A 24,764-nucleotide genomic window follows, 5' to 3' on the forward strand; every position below is an offset into this window, starting at 1 on the left:
CACCAACTACCTAAACGGACAGAAGCCCACCTATGTCACCATCTACTTCATCTATAATCAATAGCATCTCTGTGTTAAGAAAAAGATTTATTTTATTGACATGTTCTCTACCAAATGATGCTGATTATCTATTACCCACCTGGACTAATTTTATCAGTCTCTACCAAATACCTCTTAATAGCACTCTATCTATTCACAAACCAAACTTCTATCATCTGTTCTCTCCTCTTCTCTAATTTTATGCCTTTCTTCCATTCCTTTGAAATTTGAATAAAAAAGTAGTATATCCATATTGATTGCTTTTAAAGGCCCATTATCCATACAGTCCATATAGAATGCCTATGAAACAGAAGCAATATGCAAGGTCCCACTCATATTGATCAATATTAACCACAAATGTAGTTTCCAAAGGAATTGGTCTAAATTAGAATCTTGATTTGATTATCTTTATGGATTGATTAGAACTGATCAATATGTCTGTCCCTATGTTTTCCTGTTACCATTAGGGTACTAAAACAAAAACACCAGACCAGACAATCTGCAATTCAATTTTGAATACATTTATTGACATATAAAATGTTTATTGTCTTTTACACAAGAGACCTGTAGGTGAACCATACCATGCACAGTTTGTGTTAGCAGGTTACGTTTCTTAGGGTTACTGATCAAGGGTGCAAAATTTGTATGTGATTTTTCACTTCATTTAGTGCTGCAAACCACATTTGTATAACCTTTAAAGTACTTTGCTACATATAATGATAAAAACTTAATTATCACAGTGTTTTCCCTTTAAGTAAGACCACAGCTTCCACCAGAATTTTTTACATTATATTTTATTTGTATTTATTGTTCTCATGTGCTTAAAAAATTAAATAGCAATCTTTATTAGCACTTCATTGGGGGTTCATAACTCTGAACAATACACAACAATTTTTTTTTCATCTCTCCTGCTAAGGGGTTAATAAGGGGTAATAATTAAGAAATGCAACAAAACATGTATGCAGCTTCCAAACTTGTGCTTTAACTCTATAGTTTCTTTCTAGGAGGTAAAATGTAAAATACACGTATCGGCACAAGTTTGGGAATTCTGCGGCAAATGTAATAATTCACTATGTCATTTTCACAGCAAAATATATGGATTTAGGAAGATGCCTTAAGATACCATGCACCCTGCTTGCTATATCATTTCTTACACAGTACAACATAACCTTATATATCTCTGTAACATCTAGAAGCATAAAGCATCTAAACTTTCAATATATTTACAAATTGAACAAAATATCTACATATAAAAGCTTACTTAAAATTAAACTTGATGCAAGTTATGAAAAAGCAATTTATTGGCAAATGAAACTCAGCATTGCTTCAACCATAGGTTGTCGTATAATTTCATAGGAAGCTAAACCACAGTATTAAAATAGGTTATGCAAGATCCATGTTTCTCACGGATAGTAGCCATCCCACTTTGCTTATTCTGTTAGCGGCTTTCTCTGCCATATTTTTATGATGCATTTTCTCTTTTTGGAGTGTTTTTAGCAATAAGGTTAGAGAATATTCCCCATCAAATTAACAAAAACCTTTAAATATGAGGAGTGTTTCTAGGGAATTTTCACTTCTCCCATGTATTTATATTCCTTTTAGTCCCAAAGAGAAACTGTCAATGCTATTAATTTGGCCACAAACTTGTGGATGTTAAATAATAATTTTTTCTAAATATATTTTATTCATTTCATTCTCTGAGTTTTTGAGATAATAATAATAATAATATTATATTGGTGTGTTTCACATCATGATAACTGTGTTCAGAGGACACCATGGGTATGGGGAGGCTGTGGCATGCTCTGCCTGATAATGCTGATGGTAGTTTCCCTTCATGGTGTTAACTGGGGCTTGTTATGCCTCTTTGACAGGCAAAATATCCAGGACTACACATATATATGAGTATGTATGTGAATGTAAATTTGTGTCAATGTATATATATATATATATATATATATATATACAAACAGAGAGAAAGGCACAGTTGGCAAGAGTGGTGGTTGTTTTTACCTAATGAGGGTGGGTGATGCTGGAGGGAACACTGGAATCCAGATGAACATTGTAACTATCAGAAGCTCATCAATATATATTTAAATATCTCAATAACCAAAAGAAAAAAATAAATACTTTTTGTGATACAGCTTTAGCAAACATGCATTCTAGTTTAGTGGGTATGTTTATCATCATCACAGTTCCTCTTTAAGGGAATTGAACTGGTAACTGCTGATCAGTTACTTGAATGTGTTTTTACAGAAATATGTTTGACAAAAACATTGTTCTTTCGAACATGTTGTGCTTAAAAGGGTTTGCATATGATGGGTTTTTGTGCTATATTCCATATGCTGCTACAATAAACAGATTAGAACACAGTGTAACCGCAGCAGCAAACATTTCATATCCAATAATAAATACATTTTCTGTATTCTTTTTCATAATTCCTGTTCGTACAACTGTATACTTATTTTATTTATGGCAATAGTGATACTGCAGTTAGCTAACCTGATGTTACAATTAACAGCAAACTTCAGAGGAGTAATGCATTATGGAATGCATATCAAATAAAGGCACTGAACTGTATGATTATGAATACACGAAGAAGCTCATTCAGTTCCATCTCTCTTCAGTGACTGTGATGTAAGGAATTCCACAATGCATAGCAAAGCGTATGATTTTATGGACTCGTAACAACCTGGTTTAAACATGGTATACAAAATACAACACTGGTACATTATACTTTATAGTTTAAAATAAGGGGAGCAGAGAGCATATATTTGGGTCTCATTAAGCATCAGCAAATGCAAGTGTCATACTTAAATTAATTTGCCATCATATATATTTATATATATATTTATATAGAATTCTTGTCTTTTAAAAAAAGACATTATAGATATACAATAAAGTCACCAACTTCACCACCAATGTCAACCAAGACATTGAAGCTCTATACATTGTAATACTACATAAACACTGACAACGGACTTCATACCAGGTGTCTGACTGAGGACTGCATAACAAAGAATCAAACCATTTTGGACACACGCTGGTTTGTCTGTGAAATGTGCATCATATCATGCATTAATACATTTTAAGGAGGATAGCATTTAAAAATTATTTTTGTTCAGCTGATTCTGTATCCACAATTTTTAGAAAATAAAAATATGCCATGAATAAAAAATATTCCATGTTGTACTGCCCCCCTCCCCCCCAAAAACATCCAGTACCAACTGAACTTGTGCAATGTAAATGATTGCTCAGGTCTTGAATATGCTTCCATGTTGTGTTTGTCACCTTATGATGCTTGGGTGCATTACATGTAGAAGAAAAGTATGACCATATCCTGATGACTAAACAAAGGAATTCATAGCATTGACTGGGGATGGAGCTTCAGAGCTTTCATTGCCTTCTACAGGCTCTTTTTCTTTCTTCCCACTATATTGTCCAATAAAAGAGCCATCTTCGTTAAACTGTCCATTTACTCCTTCTCCATAGTCAACTAAACTATCATCACTGTCATCTTTTTTCACAGTTCTGTCTGAAGGAGTGCGGCTGCCTTTTTTAAGTGGTTTGTGGTCTTCTGCATCACTGTGGGGAAAGAACACTGCTGAGTGAAAGGCATTCTCTCTCTTATCTCCTCTAACACTCACTAAAGCATAAAAATCAATGCAGGATTATGGACTTCATGGTGGTTGATTGACTAATAAAATGTACGCTTGTACAAACCAAGCCAAGCTATATAAGGAGTGTCAATCAGAAACGTTATGCATCATGCATCTGTCATGGAAGAAATTAATAATACATTTAGACTATTCATTTATAAATAAATTCATACAGAATAAAAGTATGAAACAAATTATGTTCTAAGGAATCTATGACCTTATTACTGAAGGCCAAAATAAGGAAAAAAATCACAACTGTAAGAGACATTCTTCATTTTAATTTCATGAGAGATAGAAAATTCTTTATAAAAACTGACATCAAATATGCTTTAGAAAAGATCTATTTCAATAAAATGAGTTATCAAGAATACAGAAAAATTGAATTTAGAGAGTTTACCTATATTCACCAAATGTTCCATCATCCTCTTTCATAGGCTGTATTTCTGGATCTGCATGGGCATCTTCTTTTTCTTTGACTTCAGTTATAGAATAAAACATTTCAGTTATAGAATAAAACATTTCAGTTATAGAATAAAACATTTTGTTACATACTTATTTTTGCATGTAAATAAGGTAGGCTTTATGTGTGCCCCCTCTGTTATTACAATTTTGACATTTGAATATAATATTTGAACTTGATTTTGGACAGATACAGTAGACTGCAAACCTGTTTGTAAGAATTTGTAAGGATGTTTAATATAGGGTAACTTTAGGCCTTGAGCTAAACAGACCCTGACAGACCCTGACATTATGCAGGAAGCACACAACTAGGAGGATTTTAATACAGTAGCTTTGGGAGGCATCTCCTGATGGCTCTTGACTAATAGACCTGAGCAGAGGAGCATCAGGGAATGCCTCCTGCACCAGTAACCTATGTTGGAAGGGGCACTTCTGTTTCAGATTCACGATATCAGCCGTGTATAACTGTATATATAAGTATACAGAGTTACAAGATAGCATTCTTAAAGGTATAAGAAGAACTTAAAGGAACAGTAACACCAAAAAATGAAAGAGCTTTCAAATAATAAAAATATAATGCACTGTTGCCCTGCACTGGTAAAACTGGCGTGTTTGCTACAGTAACACTACTATAATTTATATAATAAGCTGCTGTGTAGCCATGGGGGCAGCCATTCAAGCTGGAAAAAAGGAGAAAAGGCACAGGTTACATAGCAGATAACAGATAAGTTCTGTAGAATACAATAGTGTTTTATCTGTTATCTGCTATGTGCCTGTGCCTTTTCTCCTTTGAATGGCTGCCTCCATGGCTACATAGCAGCTTATTTATATAAATTATAGTAGACTTTCTGAAGTAAACACACAACTTTTACCAGTGCAGGGCAGCAGCACATTATATTTTAGTTACGTTTATACACTTTCATTTTTTGGTGTTACTGTTCCTTTAATTAATTGTATCAGTGTTGACCCTATATAGATTATGCAATATAGTATTCTAAACACAAACATTTACCCCATATGTAATAAAGCCACAAAGTTTGCCAAGGTTAGTAAACCATAGCAACCAGTTTTTGCTTTAACTTTTTTTTACATTTTACATTTTTATCAACCAATGTTTGCTTTTACAGGTGACCAGTAAATGCTACTTGGTTGCTATTACTTACTGGACCTGCAGCAAACTTTGCACTTTTTATGACATTATCCCAAAAAGAGTCACAATGGGGAACATGCAAACTAATATTTAAGCAGAAGAAGTAACAAAAGAATTGCTCTTTTTTAACTCTCTTTTCAACTTTTGCACCTAATGTCAACTGCTAAATAGACACATATACTGTAATTCGTATTTTGTTTTAGCAACAGTGTATTCTCTCAAATATAGTTTACATTTTTCAACACATGTATTTGTTTCCATGGCAACTTACCTGGATATTTACCACCTTTATTTCTTCGGATGAAACAAATAATCAACAAAACTAGTATAAGTAGCGCCACAGCACACATCAAACCAATGAACCATCCCTGGGTAGCTATGTCAACTTGTCGACTTGCCATGGCTGCAAAATGGAAATTGATATTTTTTAAATAAATCAAATCAATTATAATTTGAAATATATATACTTTGTATCAATATTTAAATCAGTATTCACTGTAACACCAGGTGGTGCCAAGGTAACAGCAAAAGAAAAACAAACATAATTAGATCAGCCATGTTTGGATTTGATGTAAATATGATATGTCATTCAGTTTTGGTCTCCAGTGCTCAAACGGGACATTATTGAATTAGAGAGGGTCCAGAGAAGGGCAACTAAGCTGGTAAAGGGTATGGAAAGTCTCAGTTATGAAGAAAGACTGGCCCAAGCTTGTAAGTCCATGTAGAAGTCAATTGAACTTGTCCTAGGCAAAATTTAAGCGAAATGTTCAATTTGAGGTTTTTTTTTTTATTTTTTTGAAAGTTTGTAGGACCTCTATAAATTCAATGCATTTAACTTTTTCAATAAATTACATTTGAATAATAATTTAAATATAAGTTGAGTAACATTTCCAGGTTGTTTGAATTGAAACAAAACCCTCTAAAACACAAATTTAAATGTTGGTAAATAAGCTTCTCTCTCTCTCTCTCTCTCTCTCTCTCTCTATATATATATATATATATATATATATACTGTATATATATATATGGCATATATATGTTTCCACATTCATTCTTTAGGCATAATCTAATCGGACCCAAGAGTTTTATGACCAAACTAGCCCACTGGTCTGTATATATTCCCCCTTTTCCATATAAAAGTTGTGATCAATGCTGTCATTGCATCAGATCTTCTCATGCAAAACTGCCTTACTGAGGACCCCTGCTGGTAATTGTATAGGGCTGTACCAATTTATAGCAGGACTGGCCACAAGAATAACCAATTATTTTGAAACTTACCCATGTGTAGAAAGCTAAAGCACCAATAAGCAACACAAATGAGAAAATAAATTATTTGTGTGATATATACACATTAGAAACACCTGCCACCCAATTGCACCCAACAGGAGCAATTCTCATGCCTAAAACATACACTAGGCCATATTCATGCACCAGTACTGGCACTGTGCATTTTGCACAGCAAATAAAGGCCTAGATCATAGCACAATTATAGATACTCAATTTTTTTTTCTTTAAATCCTTATGGTAGGAATTTTAGCCATACAAACTGATTTCATTCCCTATGGTAGGTATTTCAGCCACGCAAATGTAATATTAAAGTAACATGCTATAGTGCGCAATTAAAGAGCAACAGGCTGTAATTCATTATAATGTAATTCAATTGGTCATGGCATATTACAGTTTTCCCTCCCTTGGTTTATTACACTCATGCATTTCTTTAAATGTACATAGCTTTTAAAAACCAGAGTTAGTTATTACTTTGCTGATATATACTATCAAAACATGGCAAAAAAAACATTCATTACAAACAAACATTCACATAGATGGAGTTCCCTTTTCTTATAGATAACCTAGCAGTGTACTGTTTAAAACATTTCTTGCATTAATGTACCCAGATGCCACAACATTCATTGTAGGTTTAAACTAAATTGCTTGTGATATTATATCTGCATTTTACCCTTGCTTTTCTATTTAGAGTTTCCCCATCTTTTTTAAACTTGTATTACAGTAACTCAACCAAATACATTGAAATGAGGCAATTTTGAAAGATAAAAATCACACATATTTGGAAATGCACACACATTTAAAATGTTCTCAGTCAATACAGTGTAAATGTATATTTGTACACAAAAATATACTTTTATAATTGGATGTTGGTTTTCCAAAACTGAAATTTGTTGAGATTGATTACAAGACCAAGTTATAGTATACTTTATTACTATGCTACATGTTTATAATACCAGTTCCAGAAAGCAAGCCCTGACAGAGCAGACTTCCAGGATATTGTCACAATGACTTGTATGTATATATATCTTTATTTATATAGAACTACTGTCTGCAGTACTTTTTAAAATAAACAGGACCAACACTACAATGAAATAAAAATGCACTTATACAATAGAAATAAAAACATAATAAAAATAAGCACAGGAACAAAAATGGTAAATATTAAGAGACACGGTGTAGACAGGGTTCCTGCCCCTTAGATCTTACACAGTAAAACTAAACTGTTTTCATAGTATAATATGCACCTTTTATTTTACATGGGAATCCTGAAAGACTGTACTTTAGGACTTCCCTGTGGTATGTTGTTATGTTCATAATAAGCCTTTTGCACCTATAAACATATGTAAGAAGTCCCTGGGGTGTACCATTTAATAGACATTCACTAATGTGTATTCTAGCAAAGATTTATCACTTTGCTTTATTCAACATATAAAAATGACCCCTGTAATGGGAATCAGTCAGACACACAGTTTGTTTCCATTATCTATCATTCTTTATGAATAGATTGCAGAAGTATAACTGCCCTTTGAGATATAAATCATTCTTATAGAGCATGTTAACAAGAATGGAATGCTACTTTTCACAGCTCTAACACAGATAAATCATTTCAATACAGAAAGCCTACTAGTGTGTATTATAATGTTTATAAATTATGTGGCACACATAAAGGACAACAATAAAAGACACCTCTGCATTCATAAATAATGAACAAAAAGAAAATGCCAGACACTGCCAGACCTTGGGAGGAGAACAATTTGAGATTGGTGCATCAATTCTAGAGAATTCATACGGCAAAAACTTTTGGTAGGGAATATACAGTATACTACACAATTCAAATTAAAAAGACTTTTGTATTAGGAAATCCATTCTAGAGAATTCAGATGGCAGACACTTTGGGATTAAGTAATCAATACTAGAAAATATGTGGATATGGAGCACACTTTTGGATTATGGATTCTATACTAAATTATTAATTGCGGACAAACCATAGTAAGCAACTAATTATTCTTTTTCTAATCAACTCAGCCTAGAAAATAAAGGTAATAAAACACTAAAAAATTATGGAAAATGTAAAAAAATAATACAAATACATGTTTTTAATGCCTTTACACTTAAATACTAATATACTATGTAGAATACTTTTTACACCTAAATAATGGTATAAACAATATTCTTTCCAATCACAGAAATTATCCATTACAAAGAACGTATAGGTATGTATATTTACACCAAACAAAGTCAACTTTTTTATTCTACACCATGCTGCAAGTGGTGTACCCCAGTGAAGACTCTTTGAAGACATGGATTAATTCAGTTGGACAAGAATTATTTTTTTGTGTGTCGCTTTTATAAACCTGTTTTATGGAAGATTTTTAGACTTGGGTATGCAATTGCATAAAATCATTCCACAGCTCTGTAAATATGTGTCACAATGCATTCACATTGGTGTGTATATTGTGCGAGGCAAGGAACACTGCATAGCTGCCTCACCTGGACCTGTCTGAAAGGAATCTTCCGAAACCCCATAATCAGAAAATTCATCGGCAACAACTCGAACTTTATATGATGTTCCAGGAGTTAAACCTTTTAATACATAGAAGCTCCGAGTATCATTTACAAATTCTTTTTTCCAATCTTCTTTGCCTAAAAGAATTTTAGGAAAATATATTGGAAAAGCTCAGAGGCTCCTGTCTAACTATGGATGGATCATCTCACACAGAGCAAAGTACATTTTGACAATCCCAAACAAATCTAAAATAGCATATAAATTGTTACCTAACAATAAAAAAGCATGCATATGTCAAATTTCAACACTTGACTAAAATTGAAAACTGAGGTCTATTAAGTGGAAAATAAATGTAAAATGTAAGTACTCAGAAATTGTACAAATATAAAATTGTTTCCTTGACTGGATAGAGTGTAATACAGGTATGGGACCTGTTATCCAGAATGCTCGGGTCCTGGGGTTTTCCAGATAAGGGACCTTTCTGTAATTTAGATTTACACACTTTAAATCTATCTACTAAAAAAAATCTTTAAGACATTAAATAAACCTAGTAGGATTGTTTTGCCTCCAGTAAGGGTTAACTATATCTAAGTTGGGATCAAGTACAAGGTATTGTTTCATTATTACAGAAAAAAGGAAATATGTTTTAACATTTTGAATGAATAAATTAAAAAGGAGTCTATGGGAGATGACCTTCCCAGAATTTATAGCTTTCTGGATGACGGGTTTCCAGATAAAGGATCCCAGAACTGTATTGTGAATGCCAATTTTATTGGCTTACCAATCTTCTACATACTCTGCCACAACCCAGTTTATAACACATTATCAAACTTGTTATTTCCACTGAATAGACCAAAGATCCTCAACTGCTGTTGCAGTTTTGAAAATATCATCACATGCACTTGTGACTTGCTCAGCAGGAGAGATTTATAGTATACAGTTTTTGAGGGCCTATAAATAAAGACTGTTGCCAGGCTACTTCTTAGAAATCCCCAGCAGGCCACAATGTAAAGGGACAATATTTCTTTATTTTCACTTTGTATTTACTTTTTTACCCCATAGCTTGTATGAAGGTGTAACTGACTCAGCTTGCAGTTAAGATTCTTGCTGAAGCTGCCATTGTCTCTTTGTCTGACTTGATACAGGCTTCTTTATCACTTCCCTTAGCTTGCCTATTGTGTTATAGACCTCTTCCAAGAAGCCACAAGAAGACACGGATAAGTTAACTAACAGCATTGTCTGAGAGCTACTGAGAGTATGGTCATCTGAACAGGACTGGCTGTAGGGTAAACTCCCTAGGTCTGTTCAAAGCCATTATAAGGTCAAAGTGACCTTTTTGTACTTATATATTTACAAAGCATTGCATTTAACTAAACATCTGGTTCTTCATCTAATTGTGTTAGAAATAACTACATTATATCCTGGCTGGGATTTGAGAAACCCTTGAAAGAACATTCATATAGTGTATTTGATAAATATAGAAATACATTCATATTACAGGTATGGGACCTGTTATCCAGAATACTCGGGACCTGGGGTTTTCTGGATAAGGGATCTTTCTGTAATTTGGATCTCCATAACTAAGCTTACTAAAAATCACTTAAATATTGAATAAACCCAATTGTTTTGCCTCCAATAAGGATCAATTACAGTATGTCTTAATTAGAATGAAGTATTAGGCGCTGTTTTATAATTACAGATGAAAAAGGAAATCATTTTTTAAAATTAGAATTATTTGCTTATAATGGAGTCTATAGGAGATGGCCTTTCCTTAATTCATAACTTTCTGGATAAAGGGTTTCCGGATAAGGGATTCCATACCTGTACATTAAATAAATAGCATTTGCATTTTCCTATTAGATATCTCAAATAAATTTTACATTTTACCATGCATTTCTAGGAACTAAAAACATCACATGCCAAATATTTTACTAAACTACTAGCATTAAATCAACCTGTAATTCAAAGTAGCTACTTAAAATAGCATGCACTAATGTTTTTTTCTTTGCTATTTGACATGAAATAGATATTTATGAGTGGGATTTTACAATCATTAGTGCTTCTTCTTACTTATTTCTACATATTTAATATAGAACTTCACTTCTGGACCCTCATAATCCCAAATGATTGTAGCAGAAGTTTCAGCTGAAGTTATATTCTTGATCCTTGGAAGGATAGGCCGAACTGAACAGCAAGAAAGACAAGAAAATCAACCATAACTTCTTTTATCATTAAAAATGTGGATCAGTGTTCTGGGTATTTGCAATATTCCAGATCAAGAACCATAACCCACTCCATGCACAGTACAGATAAAAGCATAGCCATAATGACACATGGGACAGTTTTAAATGAAACATCCATTCTTCCATTATCTATGTATCTTTTTCCATCAGAATATGCCAGGATGGGTGCATTGATACATCCTGGGATGGGTGCTCCAGTTAATGCTTCTCTGTTTATATATGATAAGCTACTGGGAAGCTAGTAGCAAGTGCTGAAGTGTCACATTGACAGGGACAATGCACTAAGCCATATGTAAATAAATTCAGTCTTTACAGCATCTTTCCACCCTGACATATGGGTCACTTCAAGCAAATTGACCAGACATGGTGTAAAATAGCTTTCTATGTGGGGCCAAAGGTAAAAAACACAATAAATGATTATTAATAGTTGGCACCAAGTATTGATCAGGCAATATCAGCCTGGGTAACTATCGTCTGGATTAAATACAATTTTAAAGGATCTTGTGCCTTCTAAGGAGAGCTTTGTTACCATGACCCACATTGATGGGAGCAATTGAGATTCAGTGTTACAAGCCATGGAACACAGACATTTTATGGGAAATGAAAACTACCACATGAATATACAGAATAGCTTGGTTCCACTAGTGCAATCTCACATTTAATTAATGGATTGTCAGACTAGTCATCTGATTTTTCAACTCCAACAATTTTTAGAGTTCTAGGTGATCTCCTAGATAAAATAATTAAACATTTAAATGGTGTAACATAATATTTTAATGGCAGAACATTTAAATAGAGGAAGAATATAAAGGGCACTAGTCCACCCCGGTTACTAAAGTTCTTAGGAATTGCGTAAAATCGCTTATCAATTACAACTAAGAACTTTTAGAAGTGATTCCCTTTCTGTTTGCTAAGCACTGCCATTTCTAATTTCAAATAATATACTACCAAAAGTGTCTTAGGAATACGAACACGTAAATAACACCACATTATCATTTTCAGTACATGGGCATCCAACTTCTACACAATAAAGATCTATGCATTACTCAGAGTAAGGTAGTATAGTTAGAAAGTGAAAGACAGTACCCTTGTAGTGAGTTGGAGAAACAGTGTGCATGGCAGGGGAAGTAGCAGAAAGGGGTTCTGCAATATCCAACACCACCGAGAGAAAAGAAAGAGGCAGAGAAAGAAATGCAATATGATTAGAGCTATTCATAAATATTATGTCACCGGCTCACCATTGCATTCATGCATCACATGCATACTTGCAAAATAAATTTAGCTAATCAAAATTAGAATTAATAGCTTGCCATTACATTCATGCAAACCTGTTTTGCAAATTCATATAGATAAACCATCACTGAAAAATCATTTCCATGCACATGTTATTGCAAGGCTTGGTCTAAGTTATATTTTGGAAACAGAAAATACTTGTTTTTTGTTTTGAGGCAAACAAGTAACAGCTTTATTTTGTTCTCTCACCTGGTTCAGATAGAGAGGGGCTTAAAGCAAAACTAAATCATGCGATTAGAGATTCATTACCAGAATGAAATGCAGCCCACACTTAATACTAGCTCTCTCTGATGTATGCATCATTTTGCATGGCAAAAGACCATACAATACTAATAGGAGCTATGATTCTTTATGATGTGATTGTTATTTCAGAAGGTGTGTGGAGACATGCTATCTTACACCAAAATGTGCCTAGACCACAGGGCTCCGGTGTAAGCAAATGACAGGTGTGGCTGGGTGGCATGCCGCCCCTTAATTTGAGGCCTTGCCACAAATTGAGGCCTGGGGCCATGGTTGACCATAATGTCTCCAAAAGGGCAAAAAGAACAGTTTTACCATTTTCAAGAAGGTAACACAAAATAGGTTAGGCATGTGTATTCCTCTGTGCTAAGCACATTCAAACCAGTGTTTTGTCCACTGACAAATGCTAGTGCTGTAAAACTTTGTATCAGAACCATGTGAAACATATTTTTCAAATGTTTTGCAGCTGAACCTTTTGAAAATGAAACGTTTTTACTGGCAGATTTTGCTTTTATAGTTTGTACAGCTTGTTACAGATTGAGTGTTTAAGTGCTTCTAGGCACAAACATACATTTTTACATTTTAGCAACAAAATTTAAGTGATCTTTCAAAATGATAAAATAGTAAGACAAGTAGCAAGTACATACATGTATATTTAGCATATCCACACTAGAGTACTAGCCACTGCATCTTTTGGTGAAATCAAAGTATGGTAGACAGAAAATCTTACTCCTATTCCTATAAACCATTTAGAGCCACGAAGACCACAAACAATACTACTCAACAGCATACTGTAACTAATGACAAAACTAGGAATCCAATTTACTGAAATCTGAGACCAAATTATTACCTTGTGATATATATTTTGACTGGTTTGAGACACTTTTTTGAAGGCCTGCGCACAAGTGAAACTTTTTTTGTACAGAGACTAACACATTATTTTATTGCAAATAAAAGTCAAAAGCAGAGTTCAAAAAAACATCCAAATCATTTAGCTCATCTATATGCACAGTTAACCAGAGGATCTTGAATTTAATAATAAGTGCTTATTATCTTAAACTGTTGATTAAACTGCATATAATAAGGGTTCTCCTGCACTTGTAGCTTTACCTTTTCTTTCAGCAGAAGAAAATTACAGCCTATGGATGATAATTATTTTAAAGATTAAATTAAATTACAGAATTAAAGCTAAATAAAAGGAGTTAAAAGAAATATTTTACAATAAATGAAATACAGTATTTACAATAAAGTAATTCATTAAATACCCAGTCTACACATGTGAATTGATAAAGCTTTACAAAACGGATAGCTCTGGGGCAGCACAGTGGCTCAGTGGTTAGGACTGCTTCACTGACTTGCTCTGGGGTTCTGGGCTGAATTCAGAGCCAGGCCAAGTAGCATTGGATCCCATAGCAATACTTGACCCTTTGGACTACCCTACTGCCCCCCATGCCCCCCTACTGCAATAATATAATACACTTTTTTATAGAGGTTGTTAAAGGGGATGAAAAGGCAAATAACAATATTACATATACTGCTAATAAACCTAAGGGCAGGAAAGCAGAGCGGGTTGTTTCTTGCAAAGATTAGCCTCAATGTGTCATTTATCCAGGTCATGATATACAGTATCTAGTAGAATTAAGTCTAAAACAACTGGACTTTCTGAGTTTTCTTGAAATGTTTCACCACTCATCCGAGTGGCTTCTTCACAGTTAGACTCAATGATAAATAAACAAATCAAACAACCCTGCTCTGCTTCCATGCCCTTCAGAATGCAGAGGAGCGCTAATCGTTTTATTCCTACTCTGACCAGCCGGCTGAGAAAGGATTCCTGTACACAGGATGTATGCAGCAGGAGGGAGAGGCAACGAACAGTAAATTCAGCTGCACAAAATTTCTAATTGAAGTACACTTTAAAAATGTTTCTTTTTAGGTTTTCAAGCAGTACATGCAATATTGTTTTTATAATTTACATTTCCTTTAAATTTATTAAATAGCAGGGCTCATTCATAACAAACAACTGCAGTTTTGCAGTTGCTCAACAATGTACACACTGCACTGTACTGACCTCTTATTTAAGGCTACTAACCTGACCTGGAAATGACACACAAAACAGCAGTGATTACCAATCTGCGGGACTGGCTCCCTAAGCGTTGTTCAGTGCACAAAATGGGATATGGACATATTTGGGTAGAATGCCCATTTTCTGTCTTAGATGGTACAGGAAACAAATCCTAAAAGTCAGATCAAGATTCAGTGAATTACTGATAAAAGCAATTTTTCAAATTTTTATAATCTTGTTATGAGCTCAAGGGGCCCCGGATAAGACACTGGACTTTAAAGAGGGGCTTAAACTTAGTAAGCCCACTACCAAAGATAAATGCTAAACCCCTATTCTATTACATATGTGTCCTGTAATTTGGTGATAAAACATGGTAAATATAGATGTTCATTTGCACAATTGAGTCTATATTTTGTCATTAATTCTTTTATTTAAATTGCATTTATTAGACTGTTTAATTTAAAATCTACTTCTGGTATAGTGTAATGTAATTCTCACACACTATGCCTTTCTATTATGTCTCATATATTATTGTATTAGTATTTTTCTGCAATAAGTAGATAGGTGGATTTTGCTGCTAAATCATTCTCTACTGTTCATCAGGTTGCTGTTTGTTAAAGCAAATATAAACATATAACTGTTCATCTATAGTATAAAGGCACTTGTCATTGTAAGTCTAAATCTTGCTACCATTGGGACATGAAGATATTCCACATCTGTTTTATGATTTATGGGCTGATATCTAGTGATGGGCGAAATAATTCACCAGACATTCGATGCAAATTTCCGCGTTTCGCCATTGGCGGATTTTTTCACAAAACGGGGGACAAAATTCGCCACAGAAAAATTTTCTGCACGTCAAAAAAAATTGTCACCCACATCAAAAAATTGTCACCTGCATCAAAAAATTGATCCAATTTCCGCAATGAAGGGGAACATAAGTACCTGCTTTATTATGATGCATGTTACAGACACTCTCACTGCTTTCTGCTGAATACATGTATGGGACTTGTTATACAAAATGCTCGGGACCTGCGGTTTTCCAGATAAGGGATCTTTCTGTAATTTGAATCTCCATAACTTAAGTCTGCTAAAAATAATTTAAATATTGAATGAACACAATAGGCGTTTTTGCCTCTAATTAGTATTAATTATATCTTAGTTGGAATCAAATACAAGGGACTGTTTTATAATTATGGAGAGAAATGCAATAATTTTTAAAACTTAGAATTATTTGCTTATAATGGAGTTTATGGGAGATGGCCTTTCTGTAATTCAGAACTCTCTGGATAATGGGTTTCCGGATAAGGGATCCCATACCTGTACTCAGGTTTCCTACTGAATCAGCGAGGTCATGTAAAAAAAATGAACTAGTGCCGGATATGATTCTAATTTAAAACTTTATCTCCATTTCCTAATAAACATTTTCTTATGTTACAATGCCCTGACAAAAAGAGCAGCAGTATACACAACCACATAAGCTGCACCATTCTCAGAAAGAAGCTAATAAATAAGCATCTCCTGTTCTAAGGGCCCTATCTAATGCAGTTTGGCTACCCAACAAAAGCTTTTTTAGCTCAATACAAAGGCAGTGGTGTGAAAGGACTTTGCTGTTCTAGCAAAATAGTTGGCTGTATATTTGTACAACACTTTGTATATGCCAAAAGAAAAACAGTAGTACCAGGGTTTTATTATTCCACAGGCTTCTCAGCAAAGTGCAACTAGCTCTAAGTATGACGTTAAAACTCTATGGAAAAAAACATTAAAAACATGCAATATAAATTGTTTGTGGAAATACTGCCCACAATGCATTTATATTTATGGGAAAATTAAGGCACATGTAGATATAATCTGATGTTATTTGTATTACATTACACCTTATACATATTCATATAATATATATATATAAGATCAAGGCTCACAAAAATAAATTGATTTGAATTCCCTTAGGAATTAGTACAAATATGCCCTAATGCCCAAAACCAAAGCAACCATTCAGAAATTATTTTAGATCAGTCTGTTGCGGGTATGGTGCTGAAAGCAAATCTTTGATTGGTTGCTATGGTTAATCGTCCTGGGAATCTTTGCCCTAGTAAATAAGCCAGCCACAGAATTAAGCAAATTATAGTCACTATACAAGTAAGAACCGCAACAGTTAATCTTGTTCTTTTCCTAGTTTCTTTATTGGAAAGCAAGCAAACAAATGAATTGCCTTTTAAAAAGCACCATAAAACCATAGTTTTAATTTTCCATTTGTATTTTTCTAATGGAAATATTAAAAGGTTTGTGGCTTATTTTTTTCATCTCACTTTAATGGGGAAATTGCTTGCTCAGTGAGTTGTTTTTGTTACAAATAGTAACAACTTTTCCACATCTTACAGACAGCATGCAGGAACTAGATAACCCACAATGCATTGCACTGTGATGTTCTTTACTTATTGGCATCTTGTGTGCAGGGGGCTGAGGATAGTCAACTACTGTAGTAGTTGAAGTAGTCAGCCAGATCAGCAGGAAAACAGGGGGCTAGACCTTGGTAAGCTTTCCAAACCATATTATATTACATTACAAATCATAAAAAGGCTGCATGTATATTGCAAAGTATGTTAACTTTTTAAAAAGCTTAATTTGTGTTTGATTGGACTTTTTAAAAGTCTCTTTGAAACAACTGTTGATCAGTTTCCATGTCAAAAGTAACTGAGAATACTACTAAACCAAAATTTTTTTAAAAAGTCTAATTTACCAAAGGAGTACAACGTGTACAAATACGGCAATTCTGTAATGTTTAATTTACCCATAGGCAACATTCTTTCCCAGAAATTCAGAATATTTGCACCCCTACGATCAGTGGAAAAAACCATGGTAGATATTGAAAACAAAATAATTTGCATTGATTCATTAATTTTAATACATTTCATGCAAATGGGTGCATCTGGCTTCCACAAGGGACATAACAGCATGCAGGCAGGGCATTGGGTTTTACTGCCATACCCTTCAACTGAGAGTGACTGAGCTCACGAAAAACACCTACAGGCGTAACACCTAAAGGTAACCATATACTTACCATCTGTTTAGGCAGGTATTTAGTAGAGGGTCCCTTGCATTAGAGCATACTGTGCTGTATTACCTTGCACTTAGAGCACTAAAGAAGCTGAGGAACTGGCAAATATAGTACAGATGAATGCAAGTAGGTGGATGTTGTGCATGGCATTTAAAGGGTGCAGTTTTTAGCTGTGCCTAGTGACCATGAATGGGCCTTAAAATGTTTAACAATGTTAATATTTTAGAAAATAAAACAATGAAAACACATTTTATTGAAAAAGGAAAGATACATTAATAGTCAACTTTACTTCTACATAATCAAATCCATGATTTTGACTGAATAAAGATGTCAAAACTGTCAATATTTTTATAAATTACACCAGTCACTTTATTAATAGAAAAAAACCTTCAGCTGGGGTATAAAGTAGCAAACATATTCCCTATATAATAATGCTGCTTATAAGGTCCTTTATTATGCACTGTATGCTTGTACAGCACAATGGCCACCTTCTCTATATATTGTGTAAAACATCCATATCTGGCATTAGCATTTGCTAATATTTCAAACCCATGTCCTTTAACTGTAGGTCACACAACTAGTTTTATGTAGCCAGGCACCTGAAGCACAGAAGCCAAGCACTTTATGTCAGCCGCATAAACCTGCATTAATCATTTGTATTGCCATTCTGAAGTCCACAACTGTCCACACAAAACATGCAAATATTATTTTTACCTTTGCCTGTACCCACAGCAGGTGGGGGAATACCAGCTTTAAATAAAAACAGAAGGACACTCCATGAATTAAGTGCAGCACAAGTGGGAATGCATACACATTACCTGAATCTATCCCCATTTACACTGAAGCCTAGTATGAGCGGAAATGGATCAGAAGCAACGCATCCTACTTCTATAACATATTAAATAAACCCACTACTGGCTTTTCATTTGTCCTCAGCAGCAACACTTCAGGCAGAGGGTATATTATGGAAGCATAAACATGCAAATACAGAGGATTTTACATAAAATTCACTGTCAACATCAGTTATTTAAAAAATAATGTTTTATTAGACTGCCTTTGTTTTATGTAAGTGTACCATTCTATCATGATCTGCATTTTTGCATAATGTGCCTAAAGCAACAAGTCTACTTTATTATGAACAGATTTTAGCATGAGAATATATTTTCTTCAACAATAATGCATGAAAAATCTTTAATCTTATTTTCTGTAAAATAGTAAAAGCCATTACATATAATATCCCTGATTTACATAACCAATATTTATAACACTTTTAGCAAGGCATTATAAACAGTATCATCTTACCCTGATCCAAAACAGTAATGGCTTCCTGAGTTATCTGGATTCCAGGTCCCACCACAGTATGTGCATACAAGTAAAACTTGTAGCGTGTGCTTTGGTTCAAATTCCTTAACACCAAACTTGTTTCATTTGTGGGAACAGTAATCTCAACTGGCGGACTCAGCTCATGTGTGGCATTTACTAGAAAAAAATCATTTAGGGATCAGTGTCCGTTTATTATCAACCTCTGCAATCTTCAGCTGCACAAAGAAACATTGCCCAAATCTACCATTAGGTAGTGGGTATGGCAGTTAGGGACAGTTCTTCGCAGAAGTTACTAGAAAAAAAATACCTTTTTCTTAAAGGAGAATGAATGGTATTTTAGCACTTTACTTCCAATATATTAGCCACAATAGTGCAAGCCCTAGACGATCCCTCTATTTGCTTAAGAAAGCAGCTGCCATTTTAGCTTGGTTTCAGTAGCTTCTGTGCTGCAGCTCTAGCTGCTGGTAGCTAAAATTGCACAGCACAGTTGGGAGGGGAAGTAAATTCTGATGGAAGGGGAAGGAGAAGAAAGGAGGGAGAGGGAGCCCTGAAGGATTTTTCTGAGAGCAGGGAGTCTGACACAGAAGAACATGTGTACAAAAAAAAAGAAAATAAATCCTGTGTTTCATTTTTACAGAGGACTCAGTGCAGCTTTTCTGTGAGTGCCTATGGCTGCTATGGCTGTATTTACATAGACCTTTTTTGCTTACTTAGTTTTTACCTTTCCTTCTCCTTTAAAGAAAAACCCCAGAATGACTACTTAACCAATAGATAGTCTATATAATAATAAGTGGCATATTAAAGAATCTTAATATATATCACTAAATATTGCTCTTTTCCCTTGAGCCACCATTTTGTGTCTGTCTGCATGCTTCCTCAGAGATCACCTGAAAAGAAATAATGCAGCTCTAACTGTAACAGGAAGCAGTGTGGAAGTAAAAGAAAAAATTCTGTCCATTCATTGGCTGATGTGAACTTACATTTATGTATGTCCTTGGTCTGTTTGTATGCACTGTCATATGTTCCCAGGGGGCAGTCCTTAGTACTTATAATGGCAATTTTCTATTTAGGGTTACTCAATGGTACATACTAATAAAAAAGTATAATTTTATGAAAATGGTTTATTTAGATGAAGTAAGGTTACACATATGAGTTGTTTTATGTGATATCTTTTTATAGAGACCATTGTTGTTTGGGGGTATAGTTTTCCATTTAAGTTTATTCTGTGCCTTTGCTGGAAAACACACAACTGTCATTTAGATGAAATAGGTCTTTACATTTTGTGTAAAATGTTTATTTACCCAGAAAATAAAAAGCACATTTATAGTTTTTATGCAACTCTCAGAAAAAAATGATTAAAAATTGTGGGTTTTATAGACATCCCATTCATGCCTTACATCCATTTGAATGTTTGCAAAAGTAATATAGATATACTGCATTGATCTGTTGACTTACTTGATTGAAATATCAGTGTATAGTGTGTTAGGACCCCATTTGGATGAGCAGGTGGTTTCCACATAAGAGTTAAAGATTCAATAGTCCTTTCAACAACATCCAGCTTCAATGGAGCACTAGGGACTTTAAATAGTAAATATTATAATTTTAACATACTGTATTAAAAAAAAATAATAAAAGAATCAGATTTTTTTTTGCCATTTTTTTTTTGCCACAACTACTCCTTGTTTATTAACTAGATCAGTAAAAACCACTCAAGTTCATGGTACATACAAAAAAATCAATGGCAAAGATATCTATCAATTGGTTGACACAGTGTATTGCAACTTTACCAGACTAACTCCTGAAACCAGTACATTTCCATTCTTCCAGTAACCTAAAGATGTGGCTCACCAGCAAAACAATCTTTTATATAGAACAGAATGTTTTTAAAAATAAAGCAATTTGCAGACTTAATTTATAAAAACTGAGCACATTGTTCTGTGAGGCACATTCAAAAATAATAGCCATCCTGCATCTCTAATTATTCCTTACCTCCTTCTGGTGTTTCAAAATATTTGTCAGTGCTGGGAGGACCTTCGCCTTTACCATTGAAAACTCTAACATTGAGAATATAAGATGTATAGGGCTCCAGTCCTGGGAGCATCCCGTGTGTCTTGTTTCCATGAAATGTTAGCATTCGTTTTTCCATATGCCTTTTGTTTCTCTTTGTGTGGTTTTCAGCTTTCCAATAATAGACCTGCAAATAAAAAAAGAAAAATCTAAAATAATTTAGAGAATCCCAGACTACAAAAGAGTTTATGACTGTCTATTTCACCTTAAAGGAACAGTAACACCAAAAAATGAAAGTGTATAAAAGTAACTAAAATATAATGTGCTGCTGCCCTGCACTGGTAAAAGTTGTGTGTTTACTTCAGAAAGTCTACTATAATTTATATAAATAAGCTGTTATGTAGCCATGGAGGCAGCCATTCAAAGGAGAAAAGGCACAGGCACATAGCAGATAACAGATAAAACACTATTGTATGCTACAGAACTTATCTGTTATCTGCTATGTAACCTGTGCCTTTTACAAGAGATGAGGCCCTCATATGCATCTGTATGTATGTATATCTATGTATATATGCATCTGTATGTATGTATATCTATGTATATATGCATCTGTATGTATGTATATCTATGTATATATACATCTGTATGTATGTATGTACATATATGTATGTATATATGCATCTGTATGTATGTATGTATATCTATGTATAAATGCATCTGTATGTATGTATGTATATCTATGTATATATGCATCTGTATGTATGTATGTATATCTATGTATATATGCATCTGTATGTATGTATGTATATCTATGTATATATGCATCAGTATCTCTTCCAATGAATAGCAGCCCTGCAGCTGGATTAATGGGGAAATCCATTCCAAAGCAGTGTTTCATATAAAGTTTACTGTAGTTTACTGTAATATTAACTTTAAGAATGGTAATTATTCAAAATTCTGAATATAAGAATAAATAATGAAGGTCGACTAAAGTTTAAAGCAGATCCATCTGTTGCATATAAAAGTGAACATCCCATTTAATTCCCAGGCAGTAATATCAGCAATACCATTCACACTCATTTTTTTCTGAGAATATACCAAAACTAAGTGAAAGTTTACTTAGTTCCCAAAATATTTGTGCCTTTTCTGTTTTATATATATATACAGTATATATATATATATATATATATATATATATATATATATATATATATATATATATATATATATATATAAAATTTAAAAATATGAATCATTTTCTCACCCTGTACCCTTGAAGATGGCCTCGGATTGATGTAGAAGGAACAGAATCCCACTGAACTTTTGCCAGTGTATTGTTAATAACTTCCAACTCTACATTGCTCGGAGCAGTCATAGGTACTAAATGAGACAAATAACTATTAGTCATGTAAATAATTTTTGCACATATCTCTGTGGTGGAGACTAGAACAAAATATCTTACAGTCTTCTCCTGAATATCCAATGACTACTGATGGATCAGGGGCATAACCTATGTCATTCAGCGCCTGGACCTTTATTTCATATGGTTCAAATGTTGGTGTTCCAGAAACAATATACTTTGATACATTTGCAACTATAATAGATGTCCATTCATCATCAAAATCTTTCTGTCTCCAGCTGACTTTATACTGCAGTCCCGGTCCATTGGAGTCAAATCCTTTTATAGACTATAACAAAACAAACCACATAGAAAGCATTATTCCACAGCAAGGCAACCATTGATGATGCTTCTTGACAATGCAGGCCTACAATCACATTTCATTGCATAAACAATAGGAAATAAACTGTGTTTACAAACTGCTGGCATGGCAATAAAGCAAGTTTGATCTCATGCTAAGCTGGCAACACGTGCTAGCATCATCAAACAAGCAGATCTTTGACTCCTTCACCTACAGATTATGACTGTTTCCATATTGGATACTCCTTAAAGGACACATAAACCCTACATTTTTCTACCGTGTATAAAAGTTGGGTCAATCTCCCCCACCCTTACCACACCATTTGTACTACATATATACCTTCTGTTTGCCAGCTCCATCACATTTTCCTAAAGCAAACAGCAGCTTTCACATGATGGTCATTTTCTCTGACATCATCAGTGGCATTTACATCTGCAAGTAGCACGTGTGCTATAAATTTAATGCAATGAATAATGCAGGCTTACACAGACAGAACTTACTTTGATAAAAAAGTTCTGCTTTTATTGGGCACTGCAATGGATAAACTGAGTTAATGGTTGAGCTCAGGAGATGAGGTTAGAAGAAAAAATGTTTCTCCAGCAGAGTGCACAGCTGGAGCAGAGCTTCTGTGGGAACCAGCATTGCCACCTCTTCATTGGCTGCTAGACTGAAGGGTGTGTTTAGTAACCTGAGCTCAGAAGAACTAAGCATGCCCAGTAGACAACAGTCATAGTAAATTCCTGATGGATGGGGCCGGGTGATTTAGTGGAGAAGAAGGAATTTTAAGTGATTAAGGGGGTGCTGCAGCCTTACTATTAACCTTTTAACAACCGGAGTGGCAGGCATTTAAATACTTCAAAGAGACTGTTCATTGATTACATTTTTGTGGGGGGGTTTACATGTCCTATAAAGCAATACAATCTTACTATGCTTAACAGCAAATGTATATACTTACTTCCCAGGCAATAACCAAATTGTCTGGTTCGGTACCGACTCCTTTAACACCAGATGGATTTTTATCAGGCTCTGAAATAATATATATTTAAATTTTATTGGAATGAATTAATGGAATAGATCTCACTCAGACTATAATTACATGAGAAAGTGGTGCAATTGTTACCATCAAACAGCAAAAACATCAATGTTCACATATATTAAAAAGAAGCTTTAGAAAAAAATAGCAGACATGTTAAGTACTGTATATGAGTCCAATGTTGTATATGAACTATGGCATTGGGAATAAGGGGCCAAGAACCCTCTCTTGTTGCATGAACATGTGTTCATATGAGCACAAATTGAGAAAATTAAACATAAACAAAAGTATTATGGGTAGTTTATTATATAAACCATAAGCATACATGAGACTAATTCCCCTAAAAACTGAAGGTTTCCCTTCTACACATAATTTAATGGCCAGTAAAAAGCAACTTGCCTGTGCCTTAGCAATTTTCTTTAGTTAGGCTGTAATAATTCATGCACAGCAAATAGATAAATATGAATCAGCTCATACATGAAATAAGAATAACAAATTGTGTTGCCGGGATTGGCAACACTGGAACTCAAGACATATGATCATACTGTAATAGAAAATGGAATCCATGCAGCAAGGGCATCTTGAGGATTGAATTGACTAACAAACAGGCCTCACACATTGGCAACATTAGTATGGGAATTTACAAGTAGTCTTTCAAATATTACTGTTACATTGATTTTTTACAATGCCCCCCTTAGAAAATGTGTA

General features: G+C 34.2%; 1 protein-coding gene across 21 annotated transcripts in view; it reads right to left on the reverse strand.

Moving 5' to 3' along the window:
* Positions 1 to 539: 539 nt before the first annotated feature.
* The window catches only part of nrcam (neuronal cell adhesion molecule), a 123,425-nt gene continuing 99,200 nt past the window's right edge, over positions 540 to 24,764 (reverse strand). For 14 of the 21 annotated variants that reach the window (XM_012958697.3, XM_012958694.3, XM_031897722.1 and 11 more), the window contains 13 exon segments: positions 23,979 to 24,049; positions 22,786 to 23,011; positions 22,588 to 22,703; positions 21,306 to 21,510; positions 20,772 to 20,894; positions 19,296 to 19,472; positions 18,708 to 18,743; positions 12,427 to 12,483; positions 11,168 to 11,281; positions 9,082 to 9,234; positions 5,576 to 5,707; positions 4,093 to 4,171; positions 540 to 3,621 (listed from right to left, as the gene is read on the reverse strand). In XM_012958697.3, coding sequence (XP_012814151.1) covers positions 3,384 to 3,621; positions 4,093 to 4,171; positions 5,576 to 5,707; positions 9,082 to 9,234; positions 11,168 to 11,281; positions 12,427 to 12,483; positions 18,708 to 18,743; positions 19,296 to 19,472; positions 20,772 to 20,894; positions 21,306 to 21,510; positions 22,588 to 22,703; positions 22,786 to 23,011; positions 23,979 to 24,049 — 1,727 coding nt within the window. In that variant the 3' untranslated portion in view covers positions 540 to 3,383. 21 annotated transcript variants of the gene reach the window in all.

This window comes from Xenopus tropicalis, chromosome 3, assembly GCF_000004195.4.
Source record: "Xenopus tropicalis strain Nigerian chromosome 3, UCB_Xtro_10.0, whole genome shotgun sequence".
Taxonomy (NCBI): domain Eukaryota; kingdom Metazoa; phylum Chordata; class Amphibia; order Anura; family Pipidae; genus Xenopus; species Xenopus tropicalis.